This window comes from Barbatula barbatula (assembly GCF_947034865.1).
Source record: "Barbatula barbatula genome assembly, chromosome: 22".
In the NCBI taxonomy this organism is placed as follows: domain Eukaryota; kingdom Metazoa; phylum Chordata; class Actinopteri; order Cypriniformes; family Nemacheilidae; genus Barbatula; species Barbatula barbatula.
The window spans coordinates 6941625-6968986 of NC_136785.1; the positions used below are offsets into that span (position 1 = coordinate 6941625).

At 39.0% G+C, this 27362-nt stretch overlaps 1 protein-coding gene across 1 annotated transcript; it reads left to right on the plus strand.

Moving 5' to 3' along the window:
* Positions 1-1486: 1486 nt before the first annotated feature.
* Positions 1487-15480, plus strand: fgf10a (fibroblast growth factor 10a). The gene is made up of 3 exons (XM_079486072.1): positions 1487-2521; positions 13042-13145; positions 14134-15480. Exons 1-3 carry the CDS (start codon positions 2032-2034, stop codon positions 14326-14328), a joined length of 789 nt encoding a protein of 262 aa, XP_079342198.1. The 5' UTR covers positions 1487-2031; the 3' UTR covers positions 14329-15480.
* The last annotated feature ends 11882 nt before the right edge of the window (positions 15481-27362 follow it).

A 27362-nucleotide genomic window follows, 5' to 3' on the forward strand; every position in this document is an offset into this window, starting at 1 on the left:
TGCGATAACACCAAGGTGTTCGGTGGGACGTGGGATTAAGTGCCGAGCCAACACTTCTGAGGAGCCGGGCACCACGTTAGACCAGTGACAGGTCACTGACTTCACAGGAACAGCACAAACACCCTTTATTAAACACAGCCATTCACCCTCAGATCTGCGCTTTTGAGATGATTAGTTTAAGGTTACACCTTTTCTCCTGTTGTTTAAATTTGCTTCACTAGAGGGACCCAGTGAAGTTTGCTTTGAACCCCGGGCCCAAGAACCAGCATCTCGCATCTTTGCCATTTCTCTGTCAATATGCCAAAACAACAAGTGACAGACAGAACCTTGAACCTTGTGCTATAGAAAATATTGACAATGATTTGCCAAGCGATACGATTTGAGATACTTAGTAAACCACAAAGCTTAATTTTAGACGTGAGAAGTATAAAACTGGCAAACCATTAATTTGACTGTAGAAATGTTTGTGAGAGTCTGTGTAGAGACTCTCCTGACGTCTAGACGTTATACTGACAGTAAACCCTATAGTTTTGTCAGTGCATTCTAATACAATGGGCACAGTTTAGTTAAAAGTAACATATGTTTCTTTTCTGGGTTCTCTTGTAGCCCTTCCCCCAACCAATAATGAGTATATATCTCCCACAGTTAGTGGTTGACTTCCTAGCGTATGTGCACGATTCCAACCAAGCCTTTGACGCAAGACATCGAGTAGTGTCTGGTTTCTTCGAGAAAATGAAATGGTTATGCATCACAACCTGAAAATTTCACAGAAGTAAAGTGCAGAACAACCCTTAGCAACCAGATGCACACGCAAAGTGTGCTGAAGCAACACTTTGAAGCAGTATGAAACCTGAAGCAAGTGATTCTTACACCTTGTGCTATTTACTTTTGTCCTCATCTGTATTCTGTGAACTACAGTTTGGAATTTAGAACGAAAAGTGATTTGAACAACATTGACTTGGCAGAGATGGAATTCGCCAAAACAGAGAAAGATGTCAAACAAGCGGAGCTACGGATTTTGTCGGACGATATGAAAAGGAAATTAAACAACAGACAAAGCAAACACGAGACGGATTCTTTTCTGGGTGGATTTCTCTTTTTGTTGTTATGAATGTTGCAATTGACCTTCAAATGAAACAATTCCTGAGACATTTGTATTGTTGCTGTAAACAATGCAATCTTTGAACTTATTCCGCGTGTGTACAAGCTGAGAAATGGCAATTTTCTAAAGAAGACCGATAGACTGATGTTGACAACGGTGAAGCAGAGGCTGCGGGTGAATGAAGGGGAAAGCAGCAACCTTCTCCAGGTGTCTCTGATAAGGTTCACATGCCATGGGGGGCTGCAACAGTTAGCTGGAGGAAACCTGTACTGGGCAACGCATGGGGCTCCCAGCCCAAATGGGAGGGAACAGTGTGGGAGGGGCAGTGAGAGAGAGAGGAAGGGAGAGAGAGAGGGTTGGGAGAATTGGGAGAAACAGTGAGACAGATAGGAGAGGGGTGAGGAAATATGCCCCTGGTTGCCTCTCATTCTGACGTATTCAGACAGACAAAACATGCGCACGCGGCTCTTCAAAGCCAAGCGCTTTTCATAGTCTTCCTATTAGCCAAAGAGATTACATCTGGGGCCCTGAACCAAATAAATAAGTTGAGAGGAGTGTCCACGCTCATTTATTTCAGAGGGGCAGATCTGCTCCACCTCAGGATCTTCTCAGCACTTCAGCAGAAAGGCAACACACTTTCAATCAGAGAGAGCGAGAGAGAGGCTCGCAGGCTCTGTTACCGATTGAACTGAGAGAGACACAGAAGAGAGCTGGACACTGCGGGGATTACACGTTTTTTTCCTACTGTGGATTCCTCTGGTTTCATCGACAACAGATTTTCTGCCTTGTTACGTTCAGCTGGTTGTGAGAAGGTTCTTCTGTTGTCCTCATTTCCCCCAACCAGAAGGGGTTCCTCGAGCTCTCCGGTGGACCGTACGCGGGAGAGGAGGAGGTGAGGCGGTTCCCCACAGAGGTGTTTTGAGTTATGGATGTTGACACATTCCTTTCGGACACGAGGGGAACAGGATCCAACCCGAGCAGCGAAAGAAGCGACCGCAGTGTGTGCCAAAGACGTTCGGGGCTTCACCTCCTGCCATCACCCTTTCTCCCTTCCACTTCTCCAGCATGTACTCTTCTGTGAGGCTTCTCCCAGTCCAACGAGCTCCAGTACAATGTGCAGATGGAAAGTGACTAAGGGTTCCTCAGCCTGGTTTCAACTGTCCTGCTTCTCCCTGCTACTGCTGCTTCTGCTTCTCTGTTCTACTCTGCCCGTGGCCTGCCATGACACCCACAGGGCCGCGCGTGCACCCAGGGGCACCAACTCCTCATCCCCGGCCGTGGTGGGGCGGCACGTGCGTAGCTACAATCACCTTACGGGGGACGTGCGCAGACGGAAACTCTTCTCCTACCAGAAGTTCTTTCTCAGGATCGATAAAAACGGAAAAGTCAACGGAACCAAAAGCAAGGACGATCCGTACAGTAAGTTTTCCACTTTCCTCACATAAGGGTCCCATAGAAAGAAAACTGCTTTCCCAAGAAATGGCACTGCTTATTTCCTGGTGCCTTTGATTTTCGAGTCAAACATCCACTCTAGATAATGTAAACCTTACCTGATGCTGGTGGGCGCACACCGCCGTGAGTAGAGCTGAGCTTCGCATGCACTACAGAAGGCTGGTTGGTAGTCAGCCCAGCATGTTTGTCCTTAGGTTTCAGTCTGTAGATTTATTCGGAGCAGGTTTCCTGGAACCAATTTGAAATTACCAGGGGAGCTTTCGTTTCTGTAAAATATGCAAACCAGGTCTTCCCAAACATCACAGAATATATCAGTTGTCTTTACAACTGCTGCCATGACTCCCATAACCCATTCTAAGATTGTATTCATCTAAAGCATATGTCGGTTTGTTTTATTTTTCTTCTGTTAAAAGTGCCATCCCATTTATTCATAAAGATTATTCAGATTAATTTCAACTTGAATCTAGACTCGCCACTAGCCAATTTACTAGTTTGGGGTAAGTTCAGACAGCCGGGGAAAGCTCGGAGCACCTGGCCACCACACTCCTTCTGCACTCTTTCCTTTGTGGGTTGCACACACATCGGCGCTAATAAAACAGGCTTTGACATATGGGGCCCATGTGCCTGGCACTTGGTTTTTTAGACAGGGGTGTGCTGGAACTCCGCAAGACACGGCTGTGGGTATTTCAATTAGCCGAACTGCCTTTTAAATGTGTTGCACAGAAAGCCTCTTAATAAATCCAAGGCCAGGCTTAAGGATTTTGGACTACCATCAAAGAGTTTGTCCGAAAGCTGGACAATGTTAGACGTCCAGCGTTAGATATGTTAAATCCCCTGAGGTATTCAAAATGTTTATAAATAAATATATCAATTATTGCAGATAAATAAGCAACAAAAGAAAATGTTATACATTATGACAATTGGTATACTGTCATCTCCGTGTAAAGAATATCGCAATTTACTTAGAATATAGAAGAAATATAGACAGAACAGTATATATATACATCTTCTTCATCTTCAGTTTATATATAATCAATTTATTAATAAATACATGCATGCCTGTATATATGACATGTATCGTGTAATGCCATGTTGTTGTAGTTATCCTGTGGCAGTAATCTGTACATGTTTAAAGGTTCCTGCCACTTGCCCACCACATGTGAACATTGTGCTATCGTGGTTCACTCCCCCAATGACCCCAAGGCATGAAGCATACTGGTAATAATGTTGCGGCCAGATGCAGTGAGTTTCAAAGGGGATTCACATCTCGTCTCATTGCTGATATAGTATCTGAAGTGTGGATATGGGTTGAAATGTCTGCGGGAGGCATAGCAAAAGGGAACCACTTGGTGGTGAATGGATCGTTTCTCCAAAACAGATTGGACCGCTGCCATTCCTGTGCTTTCTCCACGCTTTTTCCGTGGACACTGTAATTTAATTCAAAGAGCCTCTGGTCCCCACAAGGTAGCGGCAGCGCTTTCCGTGGCCCCCATGTTAAAAAAGCGCCACAGGCAACATTGGTGCTCGGCGTTTACAACAGGCGGGTTTGGTTGATTTATCCTGTAATCAGAAACTATTATTGTTGCCACAAATGCCCATGAAAAGTGCATAAATGACAGCCTGGTATGTTGTGTATCGTAACACACTCAAAACATCCTCAAATGATTTTGCTGTAGCTGGAACCACTGGTATTTTAAAAGGAACCAGTCGGCTTGCGGTGCAGTTTTTCTCTCAAGCTAACGCTGTGAGTTTTCCCATGACCACCACAGCGTTTTTGCAAATAATGTGATGTAATGATGTATTGATTGAAGGTTTGAACGGAATTGTCGCTGTTTTTGTGGAGTTGGGGATAGATGTAAAAAATCTCTATGTAGAATGTATTGCCTGTCAAAAAAAAAATTTCAATGTATTTTTGTGTCCAAATCCTTCCTGTTTATGAAACACAGTTTCTGCAGGAAATTCATAGTCAAACAGATTAGTGGTTCCCAAACTGGGGGGCGGGACTCCTAGAGGGGGAGTGAGGTCTTTACATGGGGGGTGCGACAAAGGATTTTTTCAAATTTCATTATATTTCGTTTCCTACTGCTTGCTGTTAAGAGCGTGCTTAAAAAACGTTGCGCTTTTACTTCATCAGCATTTTTACAAATTAAGTATTTTATATTATATTGAAATCAAACCAATAATTCGATTAATATTATATGAACTTGTAGGTAAAGGACGTTTGATTAGAGTGTCTTTGTGGTTTATGTACTTTATGTGGTGGGACTCGTTTCTCTCCCAGCAAAAAAAGTTTGGAAACCACTGAAAGGGGTCATAGATTTCTTTGCTTTAGATGAGCATTGCTTCAGCCAGGATTCATATAGAATATAAATCAGGGAACATTAAGACAGCATGCAAAAGAAAAGGTAAAAAGCTTTTTTAAAGCCAAAACAAGATCTGCCATTTATTGCTGTTTTAATATAACAATATTATAGCCCATTTAGCAGTAATGCTAATGTCTTTCACATTTAAACTTCCATTCACCCTTGCGGTAAATCAAAAGCCCATTATGAGACGGCCAATATTTGTTTTGCATATTTGATGTGGAAAAATATTTGCAAAGAGCTTAAGTAAGATAAATTGTTACATTTCCCAGATTCAAACTTGCAGTCAGAGAGTCTCTTTGTCCAGCTTAGAGTTCTCAAGTCTGGCCTTCTTTGGTTTTCAAGTCCACAAAAGAGCTGCCTATGTGCTGCGTGAAATCCTATCCGGCCCATATTGTTTGATTTCCATTCAGAATGTATCAGCTCAGTATCACTTTTGTCACATTGTGTATGGGACACTCATCTCCCCCAAGACATTTTTTTGGAAATGGCAGCCCATGCACATTCAGTCTAAGAACAAGCTGACTGAGATGCAAAGCCTCTCCTATCCGTCCCTATAACAAACCGAGATTTCGGTGTGTTCTCTACTTCCTCCGTGCAGTAGTTTTGAGTTTCATGTTATATACTGCGGTCGAATATACACCTCAAATGCGAAACCCCTTGTGTTGCTATGACCGGAGGAAATTGCTAATGATGATCATTAGTCTTTGACAGCTTTGATTGAGGAGATGTGTTAGATCGGAGTTCAACTACTGGTTGAATTGTAAGGTCTAAAGTGCAAGGGTCTTTCCAATCATTGTTTCAGCTCGTGGGCAGCAGATCAAACAGAGGTCAGGCCGCTGGTCATTACTGCCTTCTCACTCCATTTGTGGACCTGTTTAATCTAATAGGATTCAATTAGGAATACAGATTATTCCCAATCCAGTGACATGCTTTCAGATGTAAATCAATGGCGCTGGCAGGGCTCTGGGTTTAGAGTGGTACTCATGTCACAACAGTGCCTTTGGGGGCTTGGGATATGTTATGACACTTGGGCACTGAGTACTGATTATATTACACAAACAGTTATATACATTTCTGGGTTTATTTCAGGTGTTGAGGTGCTTTTGAATGCGAATCCTATCAACTGCGCAAACAAGAGAACTTGCTAGATAAATGTGTTGCTGAATAATTATCAATACAAGTTGTGAGAGGTCTTATTATGAAAGGTTTCTATCTGCTTTCCATCAGCTTCTGTTGGTTTATGTTATGTAAAAGTTGTTTTGTCGTTTTAGAGGAGAGATGAATAAGTCTATTCAATTCAAGTGTGTTTCTCAGAAACAGGCTCTATCAAGGAGGCTGTGATGCATTGTGTTGCGTTGTTGGACTGCGTTGGGCCTGGTATGATGCTCAGTGCTTCATCGATAACTATAACAACAGCATTGCTCGGTGCGTATGGTGGAGGAAAATAAGAAATGATCAACCAATCTACTTACGGAAGGTTTTAATGGAATTTTTAATTTGTCATTTATTTGCACTTAAAGGAACACTTCACCCAACAATGAAAAATATGTCTTCATGTACTTACTCTCAAGTGGTTCCAAATCTGTATACATTTCTGTGTTCTGATGAACACAGAGAAAGATATTTGGAAGAATGCTTGTAACCAAACAGTTCTTGGCCACCATTGACTACCATAGTAGGAAAAATTGCTTTATAAAATCTTTTGAAGAATGTAGAAAAGCAAACCATTCTGGGGCACTCTTGACTAGCATTGTCATTTTTTCTACTATGGTAGTTATTTACCGATTTGGAACAACTCGAGGCAACTTTCAGGAAGTTACTATGTAGGTTATTTTTTAAACAGCTTAAATGATGCATACATGTAAAAAACATGTGAATTAAAATACGTTGCCTGCCCTGGCTGCATAGATGGCACTCTTTAGAAGTGTTTGTGTGTGCCGTCTGTGGTTGCGGTGCCCTTTTAATAGCTCCCGTGGGAATATCCCGACCTCACTAGTAATAAAAGTGACTTATGAGGATTGAGCTGATATGCGTAAGGTTAGTGTCAGTGTTTCTCTTCATTCCCTTTACCTTGATGTCCCGTAGACTTTCTCCATTCTGATACTTAAATAACGTAGCTTGTTTTTACAAGACAGTTTAAGGATTCTTTCAGTACAAGATCCACGCTTGAAAACTTCAGCATGCTGGTGGCATAGTTTATTTTAGGCAAATCATCTAAATTATAATAAAATTAATCACTTTTAATGCAACGTGTTCTTTAGCTATATGTATTGTGCAGCTTCAGCTAAAAAATTATTAAATTGAACACGAATGTGCCATATGTCATTAAAATGATAAACCGTTGATATAGTATGGGTACATTTTAGTCTGTTAAACTCACACCACGTGTGTAGTTTCTGCAGGCCACGCTGTAGTGTCGACTCGATGTCTTCATCTAGTTAATGCATCCATTTTACCCTGCTGAAAGTTCAGCTTGCAAGAAGACCAGATGTGTGCCTAACCTCTGACCCCATTACCTAAAGCAGAGCACCATTTGTGCCAAGGCTTGTACTGGGGAGAACACCACTGTCTCTTTCTTTTTTGTCTGATTGCCAACAGACGAAGACCAACAGTAGACGCTCTCATCGATTGTTGAAACAACTTTACCCAATGACTTTACAACAGTCAGTCAATGAGCATTTCCCAGATTACACACCAGTTTCAGTTATTATACACTCATCTCTATATAGTGCTGTTGGATGAAGTCTTAAGCCAGGTACAGGATGTCTGCCTTAGATAGCTGAGATATCTCCACGCGTCTGTTTTCCTTTCTATAAAAACAAACAGGCGCCCCCCCCCCGTAAACCCCCTGCCCACCCCACCAGCTCTGATAACCCAAAGCTCACCTTTCTTCCATTATGTTTATCAAGCCAGGCAGGACTGAGGGGAACAGGACGTCGCAAGGTGTTTTAGTGGGCCTGTAAATTTGTTACGTGTTTGACAGGCTACCACATCGGACAAATGTATAGCCGAGAGCGTATTGAAGTTCTCTTCACACACTTCTTCTCACGAGTGCCAAGGGGAATTCCTGCTCAACGTGCTTGAACAGATGGTGCCGGGCGAGAGTCTGATGGGGGCATAAAAGTATTAAAGCGAGAACAGAGACAGGTCAAGCAGAGATGCATCTGGCCACACTTTGTTTCAGTCAGTGTGAGACCCCGTCCACAACCTGTGATGTTACAGTAATGTTAAGTATTTCTGAGTGCATTCAGAGAATATAAATGTAGGCAAGAACTGGCCGTTCCATACTAGAAAAGAGCCAGACCCATATCGAATTGGCAACACAATAGCCTGCATGATGTCAACAGAGGATAAGCATGTGATTGTGAACATGCACAGATAAATTGTTCACAGTAGGACCAGCAACAGGGATTAATAAAGTAAATAGGCAAGTATGGTTGCAAGAAAGCTCCCCCTTCCACCCCCTTAGAGTCTCATTTGGCTTCCATATCCCCCCTGGCTTTACTGAAGTCACCCATTCCCACACTGTTCTCCTTCAGATTGGTGTCTGCTTGATGTTTAAGAGGAGGCTGGAGTCTGTTTGTCTCCACTTCAAGTTGTGTATGTATGTGTTGCGTATGGTGCATGCGGGGTTGTGCAAGCGATTCGGCGGTTTCATTGGTCAGGCAATCCAAACACAGAACAAATTTGTCTGTCATCAAAAATTAGTTGAGGGAAAACCTTGACTGCTCCGCTGAGGCAGTTTACTCTAGACAGAGCACAGGACGATTCACAAGAGCCTGGAGAAACGAATCCAACAAAAAGCATGAAACTGCCCGTTCTGTTTTTTCTTAAAATACACATATTTTTTGATATAGAGTTAAGGATTACATATACATTTTATTACCCATAAAACAGTAAAAGATTTAAACAGGGGGAGTGGCAGAACGGTTTTCCCTGCTGTCTGAAAGACCCATTACATAACATGAAATAGACATTTTACTTGTTGGGTATATCATATATATGAGTTTACACATTAAATGTTGTTTATAGTAAAATACCCATCATCTGTAAGCAACCTAAGCTAAGGACCTTACATTTTGTTTAACTTCTTGTTTGTAATACAATGTTTTCCTCAGCAGGCCGACCATTATTTATATGGATCTTGGTTCTTAAAGACACACATGCAGAGGCAGATGTGCAATATAATTTCTACTCTTTTAAGTAGAATTGAGTTGCACAACTCTCTGTTTGAGTTTGCCATAGGCTCTTTCAGTAAGTTACAGTGGTCAACTTACAAGTAAATAACAACCAAGGAAGTCTGATTATGAGCCTTTGAAAACTGTCAAAATAGTTGTTTTAGAATAATATCAACATAAAGTACATAAAGACATCAGGTATGTATGTTGAAAATATTTCAGTACTTTTTACATTTTCAATAAACTTTTAACCAGGTAGGCACTTGACTGCCAGAGTGACTGGCAATGAGCAAGAGGTGATAAAATCTTCAAAAGCCTGCATACAAACGGTGGAAGCACTTTCATAGCCCCTTCAACCTTAGAGTTCATCCAAAGTCACTTCTTAGCAAGTTTCAGTAGAACCACAGAGGAAGGTAATGAGACCGGCCCCCAAAGTCCACTGATCTCCCCGAGCCCAGGGGCCCACAGAGCCCAGATCAAAGGTGCGAGTCACTGTCATCAGAAGCCAACACAAGGTCAGCACCAAGAGATGCCTTTTAATGGGGACCCTGTTTCCTTTATGGTCTAGAGACGGGGGGCTGATAGAAAAGACATGTGCGTCATCGGAGAGGCAATTCTAGGTTCCCAGGACAATTAAGCATCCCGGTGTAATATATATTATTTGACTTATAAAGTCATTTTGTTGGAGGGCAGGTAAGGGGTGCTATGGTGATATCAGGGTTCATATCATGGTACATTAATTTTAGTATAAACAGCGTGAACTGATAACATCATTTATCCTTAGATTTCCCATTTTTCGTTTTACCAAAGTACGTTGTTATTTTGATGTTTGGATATCATCCGAAGATCTAAACACAGGCAATGGAAATCTTGATTGTTGTGTAGTGAAAGCTTCGTCTGCAAGATAAAAACTTTTTTTCCCCAATTATCTGACACATAGGGGGAGAGAAAATTTGAAGTAGATGGGGGTCTCTCACTCTCACACAAGATTGATGAAGGTTGCATGAGGCTACAAATCGAGGTTTTTGTAATTACCACAAGATGCGATAACCTGAGTCCTGTCACCCTGCCAAGAAAACATGGAACGCTGTTGGGGGGGACGGCCACCTGCAGAGCCCGGGGTAGAAGCCAAATCTACTGAGAGAAGATCACGCTATGCCACCTCAAGAGATCTTTGGACCACCACGGAACCACGAGCAGCCGCGGCCGGTGTAACGTCAAGGGCTGCATTTGAGTAAGGTGGGGCTGGGCTTGTTAAAACTCGGAGGCTTTGTAATCTGAGCCCTAACAGAGAGTTAAACAAGAATACTTGGAGTATTAAGTTGCACCGCAAGAAAGTTCCCTCACATTTTGGAGAGAACGCCTTGGCCGGTGCAGGCCGTGAAATTGTGTTTGTCAGAACACTTGGACCGCCGTGATGCAGTGTAGATGTAACAAAGCATTGGCTCTGCCAGGAAAACTGTTTAAAAAGAATCATTCTCTCTTGAGTCATGGCATCGTTGGAAAGGTTTCTGTAGAGTTAAAAACACTGCACACTTTAATGTGACACATAAAATGTAACAAAGTTTCGTCCGCAGGTGTTCCTCTTGGTAATATCTTAAACATGTTGATTAGAGAATGAATGCCATAAAAATTTACTTTAAGCTCACAATAACAGTTTTTTGGCAGACATTTGAAATGAAAGAGAAGCAAGTCTTTAATGTTCTAGGTATGGAAGAAGAAAGCGGTCAGAAGATAAAGAGAAGAACCGTGGCTGGATGCCTCAGAGGTGTTTTGGTTTAGCAAATCCAGTCTTTTGTTGCAGACCTGCATTTCAGCTTCAGTGCAGACAGGGAAAACACTCCTGTGACTGGTGAGGGAGTACAAAATATGGCAGTGTTATGGGCTGACAGACCACATCAAACACTCAAAAGAAAACAGGTGCTTTTCTGCCAGAAGATTTAGGCTTTATTTTGACATGGCACGCTTTAAAAACCAGCCACCAAATTAAGTGAAGACATGACATGTTGTACACATGACATCACTCACAAAAGGATGTGTGCGCTCGCGTGTGTACACAACTGTATCTCTGTATAATCGGTGTCTGTGTTTGATGTGTAGTATTTTTTTCAGTCAAATTTATTAGTGGTTGTGTCATTTTGGGGTTGCTCCGCAATGCTCTTGTCCACTACATCGTTCTTTGATCAAAGATGATTCCTCGCTAATCCTAATGAGCCTGTGATCCCATGCGCCCCTTCTTTTTATTCTGTGGCTCTTGTTCGTGAACCTGAGGCGAGGGAGGACAGAGGAGAGCAGACTAGGTCTCCTTACATCTCTTGGTGACTGAAACATGACCCCATGTGGAGGAACTGCTTAGAGATCCACTTAGTCCTTCTGTTGTAGCTGCGCTTGTGCTTCGGTCCGCAGGTGTGGATTAAATTCCCCAGACTCACGTGTCATCTGGCTCAATGCGGACTACGTTAATATTAAGCCTTTGCAGACGGTTCAAAGTTTGTGTTTTTATTCTTCTGAAGTGTAGATCAGGTGTTTTTTTCATGGGAAGATAATTTTATTGTGTTCTGTTAGTGCTGCATAGCCTGAGCTGAACAGTGTAAAGAGTCACTTTAAACAGATGGTGGAAAAATAAGGGGGACTATATAAAATATACACAAATAATAGTTGTTTCGGTTTTTTAAAGATCCATTCGGTGTCTTCAAATTTAAGATACTGATATAATAGTATATATTATAGATTAACCAGCTTCTTAGTTTGTTGACCAACTTTGCATTCTACAGAATATACAGTAAACTGAAAATCAAGGCTGGTCTAGGGTCTTTTCAGCAGGCCAGACAGACAGCTCACACAAACTTTTAAGGCTTATTTTGATATATATTGTGGAAAAGTTGTTCCCATGGCAGATAAAGGGGGCTCTGAGGAATGTATTTAACTTACCTAAGCAACAAGGTAAACTGAACTTCTTGTGTTTATCAAAGACCTGAAGCTGCATGTTAAAGCTCATTTAACTCCATACAAACACAAGATCAGTTAGTCACGCTTGCTACTTGGACAAGTTGGGTCTGGGACTAATCCCATCTAAAGCGTGATGCTTTACAGGTTTACATAATTGCCTTTAAAAGATAAAACAGCAATAGTTAGCTTTTTATAGCTATATTAATAGCTTTTGGGTCTAAAGATTTGACTGAATATTACTTAAACATGTAAATATACTTTTTGTGTACTCATTTCACACAAAAACAAATATGTTATGACTACAATTTACATGTCCACCCTGTTGGAGAGACAGACTGTTGTATACTCAATAGTGGGATGATGTTGTGGCTTGTGGGTAAACAGGTACATTATTCAGAGTTGCATGTAGTTACAGAGAAACCTAATTATAAGACATTAAAGGGACATTTCACCAAAAAAAGAATTCTGTTATTATTTATACGCACCCTTGAGTTGTTACAACTCTGTATACATTTATTTGTTCTGACGAACACACAGAAAGATATTTGGAAGAATGCTTGTAACAGCTTTATCTACCATAGCAGCAAAATTGACAATGGTAGTCAAAAGTGCCCCAGAACTTTTGCTTTCCACCATTCTTCAAAAAATCTGCTTTTGTGTTCAACAGATCGAAGACATTTTTCTACTATGGTGGCCAAGACATTTTTGGTTACAAGCATTCGTTCAGATATCGTTCTCTGTGTTTATCAGAACAAAGAAATGTATACAGATTTGAAACAATTTGAGGGTTAGTAAATGAAGACAGATTTATATTTTTGGGTGTACTGTTCCTTTAACTCAAGTTTAAGATTTTGACTCTGAAATCTAAGTCATTATACAATCGATTTCGGTCGCATACCAACAGTACACTCATGCACGCATGCATAATGCCTCTTGTAGATTTTAATGCTTTTATGTGGACTTTATGAATGACATGTTTACATTTGTTTTGTAGGTACACTCGAAATCAAGTCTGTGGATGTGGGCATTGTTGCCATCAAGGGGATCCAAAGCAATTACTACCTTGCAATTAACAAGAAAGGGGTGGTCTACGGGGCGGTGAGCATCATTTTCTCTTTAATCCTCTTTTAATCATAGCTCGAATGCAACACTAATGAATGGACTCCACAACAAATAATGATAAGATTTCATAATCCCATCCAAACCAAAGTCGTCCTTCTTATCTGAGATTTTTAAACAACATTGAGTACTTCTAAACTATTTATAGAAATTAAGCTTTTACAAGCTTCCAGAAAGATCAGGCAGTTCTTGGTTGCTCTTTGATGTGAGAGAGTCTGCTCTATTTCTCATGTCTCTGGGCACTTAAAAAGCCCAGAGTTGTTTTAAAGGGCAGTTCCACTCCATTGCCTGTAAATAATCCCCAAAAGTCGGCTTAAGAAAAAGACTTCTGTCATCTTTAAAAAAGTAAGTCGAGAAGGCCCTCTTCCTTACAACTGTAGTTTCTCCTCCAATGCTGCTCCATGCATGCGTTCTCCTCCATTCACAATCCAGCCATACAATCCTCGGCTACCTCTTTGTTCCGCGCTCTCTCTTGCCCCGTTGCCTTTCATTCGCCCGCTCTCATGAATGGCACATGTTACCTGAAACAGGGAAAAATAGTGGCGTACTTTTCTCAAAAGTTAAATCAACAGAGAGGAAGGGAGAAGTCCCAAAGTGCAAACTCCTTCGCCTCGGGTCTTGTTGTTGTGTACCCTATGATGAAATATCAATGATGCAAACTTATGCATTCATTTTTAAATACATAAAATCGCTTGTTCCCGAAGGGTTTATGAAATGCATTTTGCCAACATTCTGGCAATAATATTGGTATGGTTTGGATCTTTATGTTTCAAATAAATCATCCGACAGACAATCAGAAAAACAAACAGACAATCATGTTGTGACACTCTGTTTGTGATACTCTGTCTAGATTCAACATAGCAGTCCTTTCAAATGTATAGTTACACGCTAATGTAATACAATACATTATGTGAAATGAAGCATTGCGATAGATAGTGCCTGACTCGCATCTGTCTTCTTTCCGCAGAGGGATTTCGGCATCGACTGCAAGCTGATAGAGAGGATAGAGGAGAACAGGTACAACACGTACGCCTCGGCCGAGTGGAGGAACAAGAAGAAGCCCATGTTCGTGGGTTTGAGCGCCAACGGGAGGCCCATGAGAGCCAAAAAGACCCGGAGAAAAAATACAGCCACACACTTTCTCCCCATTCCGATCGTGTAGCTACAACCCCACCAAAGTCCCCTGGGAACTTACATGCACTGCGAAAAATCTTTTCTACAGTATAACAGGCGGAGTTTGGAGAAGAAGGCACTACAGAATGGAACTATGAGAACTCATCGCTGAGTCAGATATATTTGTTGTTAAGTTATTGGCACCAAGACTACGGGACATTTTATATGCCAAACCCTTCACTAGCGAATGAAAGGCTGGACCAAAGTTGACTGACAGGACTCGGACATTGCTGCCGAATGAACTGAGGAGACCTTTAACAGAGTGCTTGTGTGTTTTTGTGTGTGTGACCTTCGGATGCAGATGTTTATGCTGTACTAACTCATACGAAACATTCGGACACTCGAGTGAACGTTATGCAAATACTTACTGGAAGCACTTGCTCAAGGTGCAAGAGAGGCCGAGACGAAGACCCAGCATCCTACCATTCGAATTTAGTCAACCTAGCACCATAGCATAAACAACTCTAACATTATTAACATGCAAAAGCCACTGTATTTGATATCTCCATTTTCTCCTGACTGCTTTTGAATAAATTATTTATTTTATGTAATATTTAAAGGAAAACAAAGGCAAAAAACATGGAATGGACATTTTTTATCATTTATGCTCCTCTTTTAAAAAAAGCTATTCTATCAATTACACATAAATAAATAAATAAATATATTTCTTGTTACCTAGCAGAAGTTGTGTCCGTGCTGCTAAAACCCAACTTTTCTTCTGTTTACCTTAGAAGTTAAAGGTCCAATGTATAACTTTTTGGAATAGCTACTGACAGAAATGCAATATAATATAATATACATAACTATGTGTTCAGAGGTGTATAAAGACCTTACATAAAGAAGCGTTATGTTTTTATTACCTTAGAATGAGTTATTTCTATCTACCTTAAAAGGAATTTTCTACATTGTTTCTACAGTAGCCATGAATGGACAAACTGCTCTTCAGAGCGTGTTTCGTAAATAAATGATCTCCTTCAGCAAAGAAGCGGACACATGACGGCAGCATCTTAGTTCTATGTCGGCCACCGTAGTGTCTGAAGGGGGAGGGGGCGTTGGAGTGAGCATTTTTTATTAGACTGTTTTCAAATGGATAAAATGAACTGGACATTTTGGTTTGATAATACACTTTTTTTGCACTTTTAAAACCATCTTGTTATTGTAGTTTTGTTTGGTTTACTACTCGCACTATAAATATCTAGAAAGCAAAGAAGAACCTATGAGCTCATCTCAGAGCATTGAATATTTTAGAATCTTCATTCACTGCCACAGACACTGGGTTGTATTATCACACATGGCAGAGACTCTGTCTTTTAAGAATCCTTTAAAGACGAGTCTGTCCGTACCCAATAAGACTGAATATAATCATTGTGTATATTTTTTATCAAAACCACATAAAAAAATCAAAATCCACATTTTTGTATAGAGAAATCAAAAACTATCCCGCAATTCTTTTTCAGTCATACAACTTGTAGCTATCAGACTGTGTTCTACTTCTCCATCCACATCCACATCAAAGAGCTGCTGACAAGGGCATGTGGTGTGTATGTAAATATTGGCTGTTGTTTTTTGGCCTGATTCTAATTATGTCTAATGTGATGCTTTTTTCCCATCTGACCTTCAGCTCAGTTCCAGAAATTTACAAGGTGAGAGAGAGTGAGAGAGGGAGAACTAGTTTGAAGTTTTGAAGGTCCTTTTCTCGTCACTTGTGTTGCTAATTTGTCATAGCGAGTATCTCGTGTTCACATGAGATAACTACGTTTCTTCAGAGATGGATTTGACTCACAGACTTTCCCAGGCAATTCCTATTGTTTTCAGTTAGAGTACTGATGTGTTTGTTTAGATGTCCTCTTGGGTGTTTTGTAAACATCTTGAATCAAAATGGATTCAAGACACCTCTGGGTTTTATTTGCAAATGGTGCGCATTCAAAGCGTTATTTCACATCCTCGACTGCACGTTACAAATAATAATTTGTCTATCTTCAGATATAGCACTTTGCAATACACAAAAGAGATTTCCCAGGTTACCCAACAAACGGAAAATAAATACACATACCTGCTTTTTTTTCGTTTAGCTTCTGCAGGAAGAAGGCGATTCAGATACATCATACATATTCAGTGCGGAGAGCTGAAGGAATTCCCATTTGTTGGTTTTAGTTGAAATATATATTGTGACCTTCACAACTTCACTCTTTCCCCAAAGGAATCTGTGGTGTGTTGACCAAACCACAAGAGCAGCTGTGAGGATTTCATTCCAGAAAAGGTTGCTCGGAGCGCAGCAACAGACAGGGCAGATTTTAATAGCCCCGAGGGTAGCAGATCGCTGTGTATTTTTGGATCTGGATGTGGTGAAGTTGAGCCAAGCCCAAGGAGTTCCAGTAACAGAGGTGCTCTCCTATCATTAGCCATCAACAGGTCTTTGGAAGACATCTATGCTCACATAAAAGAGCGAAAGTGCTAAATATAATGAACTTGCAGACTGCACTTACTCACACGTTAAACACAGGGCCGGTTCAGACCGAGATTTGGATCTGGTATGATCTCCTGAGGTTTCCAATTTCTGGTCAGCAGGTGTGTCAAACATTTGCCTTGGCTTTGGCTGAGATGAGGCATGTGTTTATCAATTCAGGTCGAGTGAGAGAGAGAAACAGAGATATTAAGCTCCTGCCAACTCCAGACAACATCGACCCTTTAGGAGAACAGAGAACTGAATTTACAAACTATCATGAACCAATATTTTGCATCTGAATGTAAGTTAATACGGCCAAAGTGGGGCTGTTTTTTTTCTTGCTTTATAAGCATGTGCTGGGATAAGACCAAGTCGACTTGTCAAATATGATTTGAAAACAAGAAAGTATTCAGTTAAGATTTTGGAAGATAAGCCAGATATTTCACAGACGGGCCTTTCTTGCCCAGACCGGAGTTTTCAGTGTGCGTAATGATCATATGGGATTGAAGGGCTTTGGGTTTGGGAACATGCTGCTAATAAAGTTAGTGTTTATTTGATCCGTCAACCACATTTGTGTGTTTTAGTCAATAACATTGTTTTCTAGAACAGCAAATGAGCTTGATTAAAGACAACTGTTTGCAGGCCTGAAGAACTTAGAGTTGCTGAGACGAATCATAACCTCAGTGTAAAACACATGAATCAAAAACTGACATTGCAGTTATAGTGATGAGATTTTACGATAAATTCACTTACTGAACTATAGGATGAATGCAATTTGACCATTTCATCAGAGAAACTTTTCACGAATATCCCTAAAAAACATAAAAGGTTGTCATAAATGATCAAATATCAAATTCACACATCAAAATACTTATATTAGTGCTGTCAAATCAATTATTCACAATTTCCAATCATAAATGTTTGTGTTTATCTGATATATGTGTGTGTGTGTGTGTGTGTGTCGTGTTTATTTATATGTATATAAATGCACAAACATAGATGTTTATATTTAAGAAATATGAGTAATATATATTTATACATATTATACATTATATATATAAGCCAATAATAAAATAAAGAGACCATTCCGTATTTTAATTTAATCAGCATTTCTAGATGTATTGTGGCCATCTCAGTTCAGTTTCTGTTGAATTTCAACAAGATCAAACCTCGGGAGTGTCATGAACATTAACATTAAGTCATCCAACATTGTTTTTACTGTTGTATTTCTTAGAAGTGAATATGAACTCATTTCTCCAGCATTAATTTTCTGCAAAAAAGGAAAATGCAAATAGAAACAATATTTTTTCCTAGACATTTATTAGAAATATTGTTAGCTCACAGAATTAAATTAAAATTATCATTGTACCTAAACACACACACCAATAAATAGTAAGTTCAGAAAAATTGAAAATCATTTTGAAATGGTCTCTTAATTATTCTGGCGGCTGTATATAATTGTTTCTTGAACTTTACATCATGTGCATGATCTGTAAGTCATCAACTGTAAATGGCACTTTATGATCATCAGTCCTTCAGAACCACGGACAGCTCTGATTTAGGTTTATGAAAAGTTGGGCCGATTTGAATTGACATTTACAGTAAATATAGTACACCAAGCACTATTTGTATAACTGGCAATTAAGACAATTATTTCATACATTTAAGATGAAAATTGTCTATTAACTTAGCCACCAAAACCTACAATAGTTTACCATCATGACATAGTTTAATAAAGAACAAACAGCACTTATTTAAAAGGATTTGTGGGTTTCACCGAGAACACTTGCATAAAGCAGAACATTCAGCTCTTCATGACGAAGATGTATAAAATTCGAGCATGAAAACCGGTCAGGAGGTCATATGTAGACCCTATTAAGATGCATTAGATGTGGTACACAGGCATATCTTTCCCTCTGTGATTGGTAGTCTGCACTGTTTGCTGCAGTTTTGCAGCAGGCTTATCAGTAACTTACTGTACATTTATTTACTTTCCTATTACTGTTTTCAATTTGAGTAAAACTTAACTTAAACCAAAATTAAAACACTTTGACTTTTGAGATTGAAAATATGCAAGAAGAGCCTTGTCTCATTACTGACATTAGTACAGCAACACAGCAAAAAAATGAGATCCTTCCTAGCATTTTTGTCTTTTAGTAAAAATATTTAAACTTCTTAAATCACGATAAATCTAGGCCTACATAACAAAAATGTGACCTAAGATTTAGCATCTTGTTTTATGCAAGAAAAAATACGAACTAGGTAAGTATGTTTAAAACAACATTTTTATTTAATTTGCAGTAAGTTACTGGCAAGCCTGCTGCAAAACTAAAACAATGTTTTACAGTGTGGGCCCTCAAGGTTAAGGCACAAAAGACTTGCATTCCTCAACGTTGTACCCTATCAAGGCCTTCATAATAAACAGATTCGCATAATGTGTAAAAAATCTGTATGGAAGTAGTTTGGCTGACTGTATGATTTTGAGAATGATGACAGGTTTTTCACCCGCTGGATGAAATTATATGTGATGATTGTGAACTCTTACCATTTGTTGTTTCGAAGATAATCTTTAAAATGTGTGAGGAAGGGAGTTAATTTGGGGAATCCCTGAGACACAGGGACCCTGCCCATCCCTCATGTTTGCCATCCAAAATGTTATCAAATAGAAAGTAAAATAAGAAAGAAACATTTCAAGAACAGGCTGACCAAACGCAAACAGATCGGTGGAGTTTTAACACAAATACTTTTTATTTAGCCTTCACTCAAGGAAATAACGATGTAACAACACATTTGTCTTGAAACTTTGGCTTTGATTGGGTTGTATTTTTCCACAAAGCAAATATGCTATAACACACATACATACATTGTTATTTTAAAAAACAAGCACTTTCAGAATAAGGCTGTGAGCTAATTTGCCGTATCCAAACATTACAGCTTTTCATCGCTCCATCCTCAGCATTCCATCCACATGTATTATTTTGTTTTCCTGTGGAAATAATATCTGGGTGGGCTGACGTGTTGTCACACGTGGTGTGTGTGTGTGTGTATCCCCCAAGATGAGAAACCTCAGGGCTTCTGCCTGCAGGCTGTGGAAGACTCTCAGTGGTTAGACGTCTGGGAGCTCTCCTTTCCAAGGTCGCATTGCATCATTAGTTAACACCAGTCTAACCTTGACATAATACTTCCCCTTTATCACCTGCTTATTGGACAGAACAATACGTCTGGTTCCTCTCAAATGGACTGTGTGGAAGAATGATTCATTTATTCAAAGTTCTTCATAAATTTTCAACTAGAATTGCAAGTCGATGCCTGTTACAGATTGTGTGAATTTAGTTGTGCTTGTTATATATGGTTTCCACAAACTGCACCTCAGTGTTTTTGCAGGCAAATATATGATATATATATAAATGTGACAATGACATAAATTATATTCATACATTATTGTAGTTTTATTAAAATGCAGCTGTATTCATCTGTAAGAGCTTTTTCTTTATCTGTAAAATTCTCTTAATTTATAAATATTTTTATCATCCAATCTTTTTCTTGTTTTAGTCTTGTTTTTGTCAACATTCTAAGCTTGCAGATGGTAAACACATGGTGTGTCATTTACATCAAGTAAACAGTGACCTAACAACTAGTCTATTACCTTTGTGGATAACTAAAACTTAAAGGGAGGGCATGTCATTTTTACTAGTTTAAAAAAAGAAATAATATATATATTTTAGAACATCGTCACCTAGGAATTATAAGGTTATATCTGCATTCTGAGCAGTTTTGAAAACTTAAGCTAGTTTTTGCATTCTATTCGACTATAAAACCTTCTTATTTTCAAAAATTTCCCAAAATGTAAACAACATAAAGGGAAAATACTGTAAATAAGTTGTCACAGAATAAGACTATTTGAATAATTCAATTTTCACAAAAATGTAAGACAGAGCCTCCAGGCGACAAAATAATAAACATTTGCTGGGAGGAAAACGTTGCTCATTGTAAAAACTTGCTGGAGCTATATTGAAAATACCACAAGTAGAAAAAAAGAAAAGAAAGAAATTCTTCAGTTTTGTTGGCACGACCTCTCATCTTGGGTATTTGGATACAAGCATATTGTCCTTAGACCACAAAACTTTGAAAGCATTAGACAGAAAACCATTCATTTTTCAGTTTATGGAGATTTTTTGTGATAAAGTATGTGTTTAAGATCTTGTTTTATAGGACAAACACAAACCCCACTCATCATGCTATAATAAAACCTCCTCCATCATGAATTTTACTCACATATCATGATGTTCAATCAGTTTGCCTACTGAGGCGGATATTGAACAGAGCTTCGTGGAGTTTGATGTTAACGTGAAGTCTTTCCAAAGCAGTATGAAAAAGATCTGACCTCCCTCAGACATCAACTGCTAATAATCCGTCTTTTGAAATGCCAAAGTCAATTTACAGAGTTAGCGCATGATAGTTCAACAATATCACTCCAACTGTCCCATACGGCATGACAATATCCTGTAAAATGTCATATCATTACAATGATTGTTTCATGTGTTCATTGAAAAATAAAGCAAGTCATCCAATCCGGGCATTTAAGTTTAGATTTCCTTTGAGTTCATTTTCAGTTCATGCATACAAAGCGTAAACTCATGGCAAATTCATGGTTAATATTTCATTTTAATTTCAAGCAGCGCGAATGCCAAATATCTAGAAATCTGCACCATATGTTGAAAGTCCAACAGTTGAGGTTGAACCAATCGAAATTATGAAAACTGTGAAAAAAATGAAAAAGCGTTTTTTGCTAGTATTTGGCAACATGTTTTAAGGGCTGAGAAATGAGGTCCATTAATGTTGCTGGAACACAATGTGAATTTTTCATCCTTGCCTGATGTGTGTGAAGATCAAACATGTGCTCAAAACAGCATTTATATCCCGTTGAAAATAGGATTTAAATTACCTTTATCGGTCTCTCTCGTATATAAAAAGCATTTCAGAGGGGAAAGAAAATACAGCAGGTGCTGTCTTGATTTCAAATGGGTATATGCAAATGTCACATTCGGTATTCATGAATTTGTCACAGTAGGCCTACTTTAGAACAATGTCTATAGCCCTTACGATGTCGTGATGCTTTTAATATAACATTTTGATATGTTTCTCTGCTGTACATCAGCGTGACATTTAAAATAATATTACAATCATACGACCATGTGCACATCCAAAAATTACAAAATGTGATGGCTTTCTTTAAAGTCTGAGACACTTTAGTGGCACTGGTAAATTTACCCAGAGTGTACACATTTTTAAAAGCTTTTTTGGAAAATGTAAAACACATGCTGCCCACATATGCAAGCAATAAACATCCTCTGGCCCTATGTCCCCAATTTCAGACATCACACAACTGCAGACAATAGTTGTAAGAAGTGACCAAAACATTTATTGCTTTTAACTCTGTTTTTCCAAAGGCAGTTTTTGCGAAATTATATTATCACACTATAAAAGAAAGATAAACAGCCACAATGTTGTCAAGAGTACGCCACAATCCTCAAGTTTATTGAGTAGAATTACAGACAAAGCAATTGAGTAACTTATTTGTTGTATTACAGAATCCTATGGCATAATGTTTTAACTTTATTTTTATGGCAGGAAGATTTTTGTTCACAGCTAGTTCCACAGAGGCCCTGTTTCCTTTGAATGGAAAACTCTGAACCGCAGTGTCAGTCTCCATTCCTGCATTAGCAGTAGCGTACAGTTTGTGTGGTCATCCTGTCGGAGCCATTTTTAAGTGGTGTGTATTGATCTCTTTCTAGCAACTGTTACTTATTACTGTTTCTTGTTGAGAGCCTTAAGGGGGTGGGTCGATACAAACATTTTCAGCTTTTTACCAGCAGTGATATGTAGAAAAGTATCCATGACAAGTAAAAAACTAAATTTAAAGGGATATTTCACAGGCAAAACACACTTTCCCCATGTTTTACTCACCCTTAAGACATCGTGACTGAATATGACTTTCTTCTTGAAGAATAATGCAGTCGGAGTTAAAATACAACGTATCATTTTACTTCCAAGCGGTAGAATGGGAGTCAAAAGGCGTCGGCTGTTTGAAGCTCCAAAAAGTGCATCCGTCGTCCTCTGCGAAGGAGGATTCGTCACCATCATTGTAAGGAAAAACAAGCCTCAATACAATCTAAATTGTTTCAGCAGTTGATTCTTAAGGACTTAGGCTTAAATCAGGTTCAAGTGTGGACACATAGTGCAAAATACAAAATTCTAATCAAATACAATCGTGTCATATTGCCTCCTGCAAACAACGTGTGCGTTTTGTGTCCAGTAACAAAACGCTGTGTTGTGCAAATGGTGCAAATCCCTTTTGTGAATATCTATAATATCTTTAATTTACATAATAAGAAGATTTTGTTTAAATACTTCAAATTCAAAAGTGTAATTTTTAATTTTCTTCTTTTAAATATCCCTGCTTGTAATAGTTGTATTAGACATATATGTATATTCTGTATTTATCTGTATACAAATCTGTATCTGTATATTTTTTATTCTATGTTAGTATTATTTGTATGCGTCTGACGCATATTTCAATCCTCTATATGTATGTATTGAACATGTGGCAGAATTGACAATAAAGCAGACTTTTACTTTTTTGATGAAAGCCTTCTATAGACTGACTTACAACATGGTTTTGTTTTGAAAGAAAACAGGTGAGTGAGACGAAAAAAAAAATAGCTCAAAGCCCACTCACGTCCTTCTCATTGGCTTCAATTTCCTTATCTATTCTCCTCTGGTTTCTTTCCAATATCCTTTTTCGTGTTTTTTTGTAATGGTGCCTCTCATGCACCACTCAAAGAAGTTGCAACAAGCGCTCTGAACTAACATACTTTTTTCACTGTCTGGCCAAAGTAACAAATTCCATATGTCTCAAAATTGTAGCCTCTCGCCCTCTCTCTTTTTTTATGTTTAGATCAGTGAGATGGGTCGTTGATTCCTGTACTTTTATACCAACATATTTCAAACCCTCCAGCCCTCCATATTGTACAGTTTAGGCCAATATGTGTCTTTCATTAAACGTATACCGTAACTAATGTTCTGGCATATTTTGACACAGGTGACATCAAACGCTCAATGTATAGACCTAATCAAGCACAACTCTGCCCGCTTGTATCTCAATCCCGAACACGACGTTTCGCATTATTATGGTTAAGTCTCTTTCCTGTCTTGATTTGCGATACATTTATCAAAATTTGAAATCAGATTGCCCTCTTAAAAGTCAGATCGCAGATCGCAAGAATCAGGTTTATTCACTTCTTTGATGTGCCAAAAATCTCCATCCCGTCAACAAAGTCTTTCGTGAACCCTTAAGCAGTCTCCTGCAGCAGACGTCCACCCCCTTCATCTCCTCCTTGTGAAATTTGGACCTGCGAGCTCTGCTGGTCTGTCTTTTCTCACCTCCACTCATTTGGGTCTTGATAAGGGCTTTCCAGCCGGGACTCAGCAGGGCTGCGACGCTTCATCACACAACGTCTTAGCGCGCCACTCTCATTTACACACGCTCCTATTGGCCCACGGCATCACCCTCGGTTTTTACAAGAAAGGCACTTTTAACCATATGTACACAATGCAAATTAAGTTTACCTTGGCCAGCAAGGCTTAAAAGTCAGTGTCCTCAACCTTGCTTTAAAAGAGCTAAATAACTGCGGAGGGTCCGACATCAAACAAGAAGAGAAACCAGGGGGAACGGGAAAGGGGGGATGTCTGACCAGACTCGGAGCCTTCAGTATGAAAGGAACAGAAGCTGGGTGCCATGTCATTTAATTAGCAACAGCGCCTAGTTTCCTTGTGAGTTGCAGTCACGGAAGACTACAACTCCAGGATGTTTGTAATAATGTTGTTTGCAACTATGGCCCTACAGCTCGAAATGAGAAGGTTTATGTTTGGCCATATTGTAAAGCAACTATAAGGGTGGAAATTACCTCGAGTCTTTAAATAAACAAGCCAACACACAACTCACATAATTGATTCAGAAAGAGCTGTTCCGAATGTCAGGATCTCTGAGTTTCGCGTGGTATGACAGCACGATTGTGTGATTGTTTTCTTACAACGTGTCTAATCAAGAACACAACATGGTCAGTTATTGTGTTTATTTTGAAATACAACCAATTAAAAAGCCAAAGAAGTATAAACCATTGTTTGCTGACAAAGCAATTGTCAAATGCAAGAGAAGTAGAAGGATACAAACAGTGAAGTAAGATTGAAGTACCAGAACTAAAGTTTAAATTTCTTCACAATAAAGCATTAATATCATAAATATATGATATAGTGATCTTAGTGGTGATGACATCTCTGCCCGGGACTCAGAAATCATGTGCATCCAGTAAAACATACGTTCGCTGTATAAAGGCTGGCGTGTGGTAAATGGGGTTTCCACTGGTATTTCCATCTGCCCTGAATGTAACCTATGGGGAGGAGTATGGTTATGGCACAATGAGTGCATGATTATATGTAGTGCACATTATATACACTGCCAATCAAAAGTTTAGGGTCACTTGGGATAAATGCTTCTTTTGACCTCTTGGTAGACGGTTTCATCACCCTGGTTAACTTCCAGTCTGTGTTTGGTTATCGGTCTGGCAAGTTGCTAGTTAAATAACAATTTATTTTAGAATTCCTTTCTGTTATTAATTTATATTAATATTTTATTGCATATTGATTTTATTACATTAAACTAAATCTGCTCAACTGTTATTGATTCTTTGCAGAGGTCTACCAAGTTTGTGCAACATTACATTGGTGACGTTGTTACAGCTGAAATCGCATACAGTAAATGTTTGAAATTTGTTTAGTAGTTAAAAATATTACCATGCGAACAGATTCGTTTCTTTTGTTACAAAACTAAACTTTTGCTTGGGAAAATTGGACCGAATTTTGAAAAGAGCAGCCAATAAGATCACGCATAAGAAGTGCTTAAATACTTTAAATACTTTTTTAAAAGCACCCCAGTGTGGGACCTCAAGAAATTGACTGATATGTCGGAGCCGACATATGGCGCTGTTGCGCTCCGGGAGACCCGAGTTCGAGTCCCGGCTCGAGGTCCTTTCCCGATCCAACCCCCTCTCTCTCGCCCACTTCACTTCCTGTCCTCTCTACAAAAAAAGCTGTCCAAATAAAAAGGCTAAAATCGCCCCAAAATAAAAATCTTTTGTCAAAAGAAATTGACTGATAAAATGTCATGAGCACATTTCAATAAATTCTAGGAAAATTGTGAATATCCTAAATATGATTAAACCACATAGTTTAGATTTTTTTGTTAAAGCAATTAAAAGTGACATTTGTGGTACTCTATAATTTCGATATATTTCTTATATTTATACTATGTGGAAAAATATGAATAAGTGCGTAAGTGACCAAAAACCTTTAAAACAGTAGTGTACTGTATATACTTATCATGCAGATTATGTGTCTACACCCTCAGGCATAGTCAAATGTTTCAATAAAAGAAAAATAATTTTACAAGATTCAGTTAAAAGCATTTCCATCTGTTAAAAACATCTGCAGACATCAGAATGATGGTAAGAATGACAGCCATTAGTTTCAGCATTCGATCTGTTCTTATTACAGTAATAACAGCTTGCTGTTGGCATTAGATGTTTTATCAACCCCCCAAATGCTGATTTATTGTTAACGCCCCTGGTCCTTGATACTGTAAGCCTCAGATAAAGGCTGGAGAAAGGCATGTTGGCAGGATGCTTAAACGCCAGATCATAAATGCCAACACAGTGGTGCTTCTGGTCTACATCCATTCCTTAGGTAAACCCACAATGCCACAAAAATCCACACGGCTGGAAGAGTTTAACAAGAAACTGGCAGAGTGTATCGGGAAGTTGACTGAGCTGAACGGTGAACCAGCTGAAGAGGTGTGGAACTGAGTCATAATATCCAATATTGGGTTGAGTGTATTTTTTCAAATGAGGGTTTGTTAATAACTCCTCCTTGTGCCAGACCTATATGCTTTTTTCTTTGTAAAACATAAAAACTCTTATTTAAATGTAGTAGATGACAAATATACTGTACATGTGTCCCATAGTGTGACAATATATACGATGTTTTTATATAATATTTATGTTTATGATATAAATTAACATAAGAGAGATTTATCTTCATTGTAAGTTTTTATTAAAAAAATGGCTTTCACACTATAGGACACATTTACAGTTTATTTGTCAAGTGGATACATCTACACAGACAGATAACATTTAGATTCCAAGTAGATTGATGTATATTTTGTGAAATTTTAGTAAAGAATTTGTTGTTTGGTGTCACAGGCACATGAGACCGAATGTTTCTTTTAGCTCGTAAATTTTAGGAAAATAATTTTTAGGAAAGAAGGGTCTCTGGAGGGTCTGTGTGTGCCAGATCAAACCATCTTTAACTTTACAGCTTCACACGTCTTTTATTACATTTACTTGTCTGACAGGTGATGGGGATGTCAGGGTTCATAACTATGTGAAAAGAACACAGTGGTCTAACCTCAAAGGTAAATTACAAGAAAACAAAAACACCACTTTAAAAAGTGGATTATGTGC

Coding starts and splice junctions, on each gene's coding strand:
- fgf10a (XM_079486072.1), top strand. CDS start 2,032: ATGTTGACACATTCCTTTCGGACACGAGGGGAACAGGATCCAACCCGA. Junction 2,522..13,041: donor AAGCAAGGACGATCCGTACA/GTAAGTTTTCCA, acceptor TTTGTTTTGTAG/GTACACTCGAAATCAAGTCT. Junction 13,146..14,133: donor AAGGGGTGGTCTACGGGGCG/GTGAGCATCATT, acceptor TTCTTTCCGCAG/AGGGATTTCGGCATCGACTG.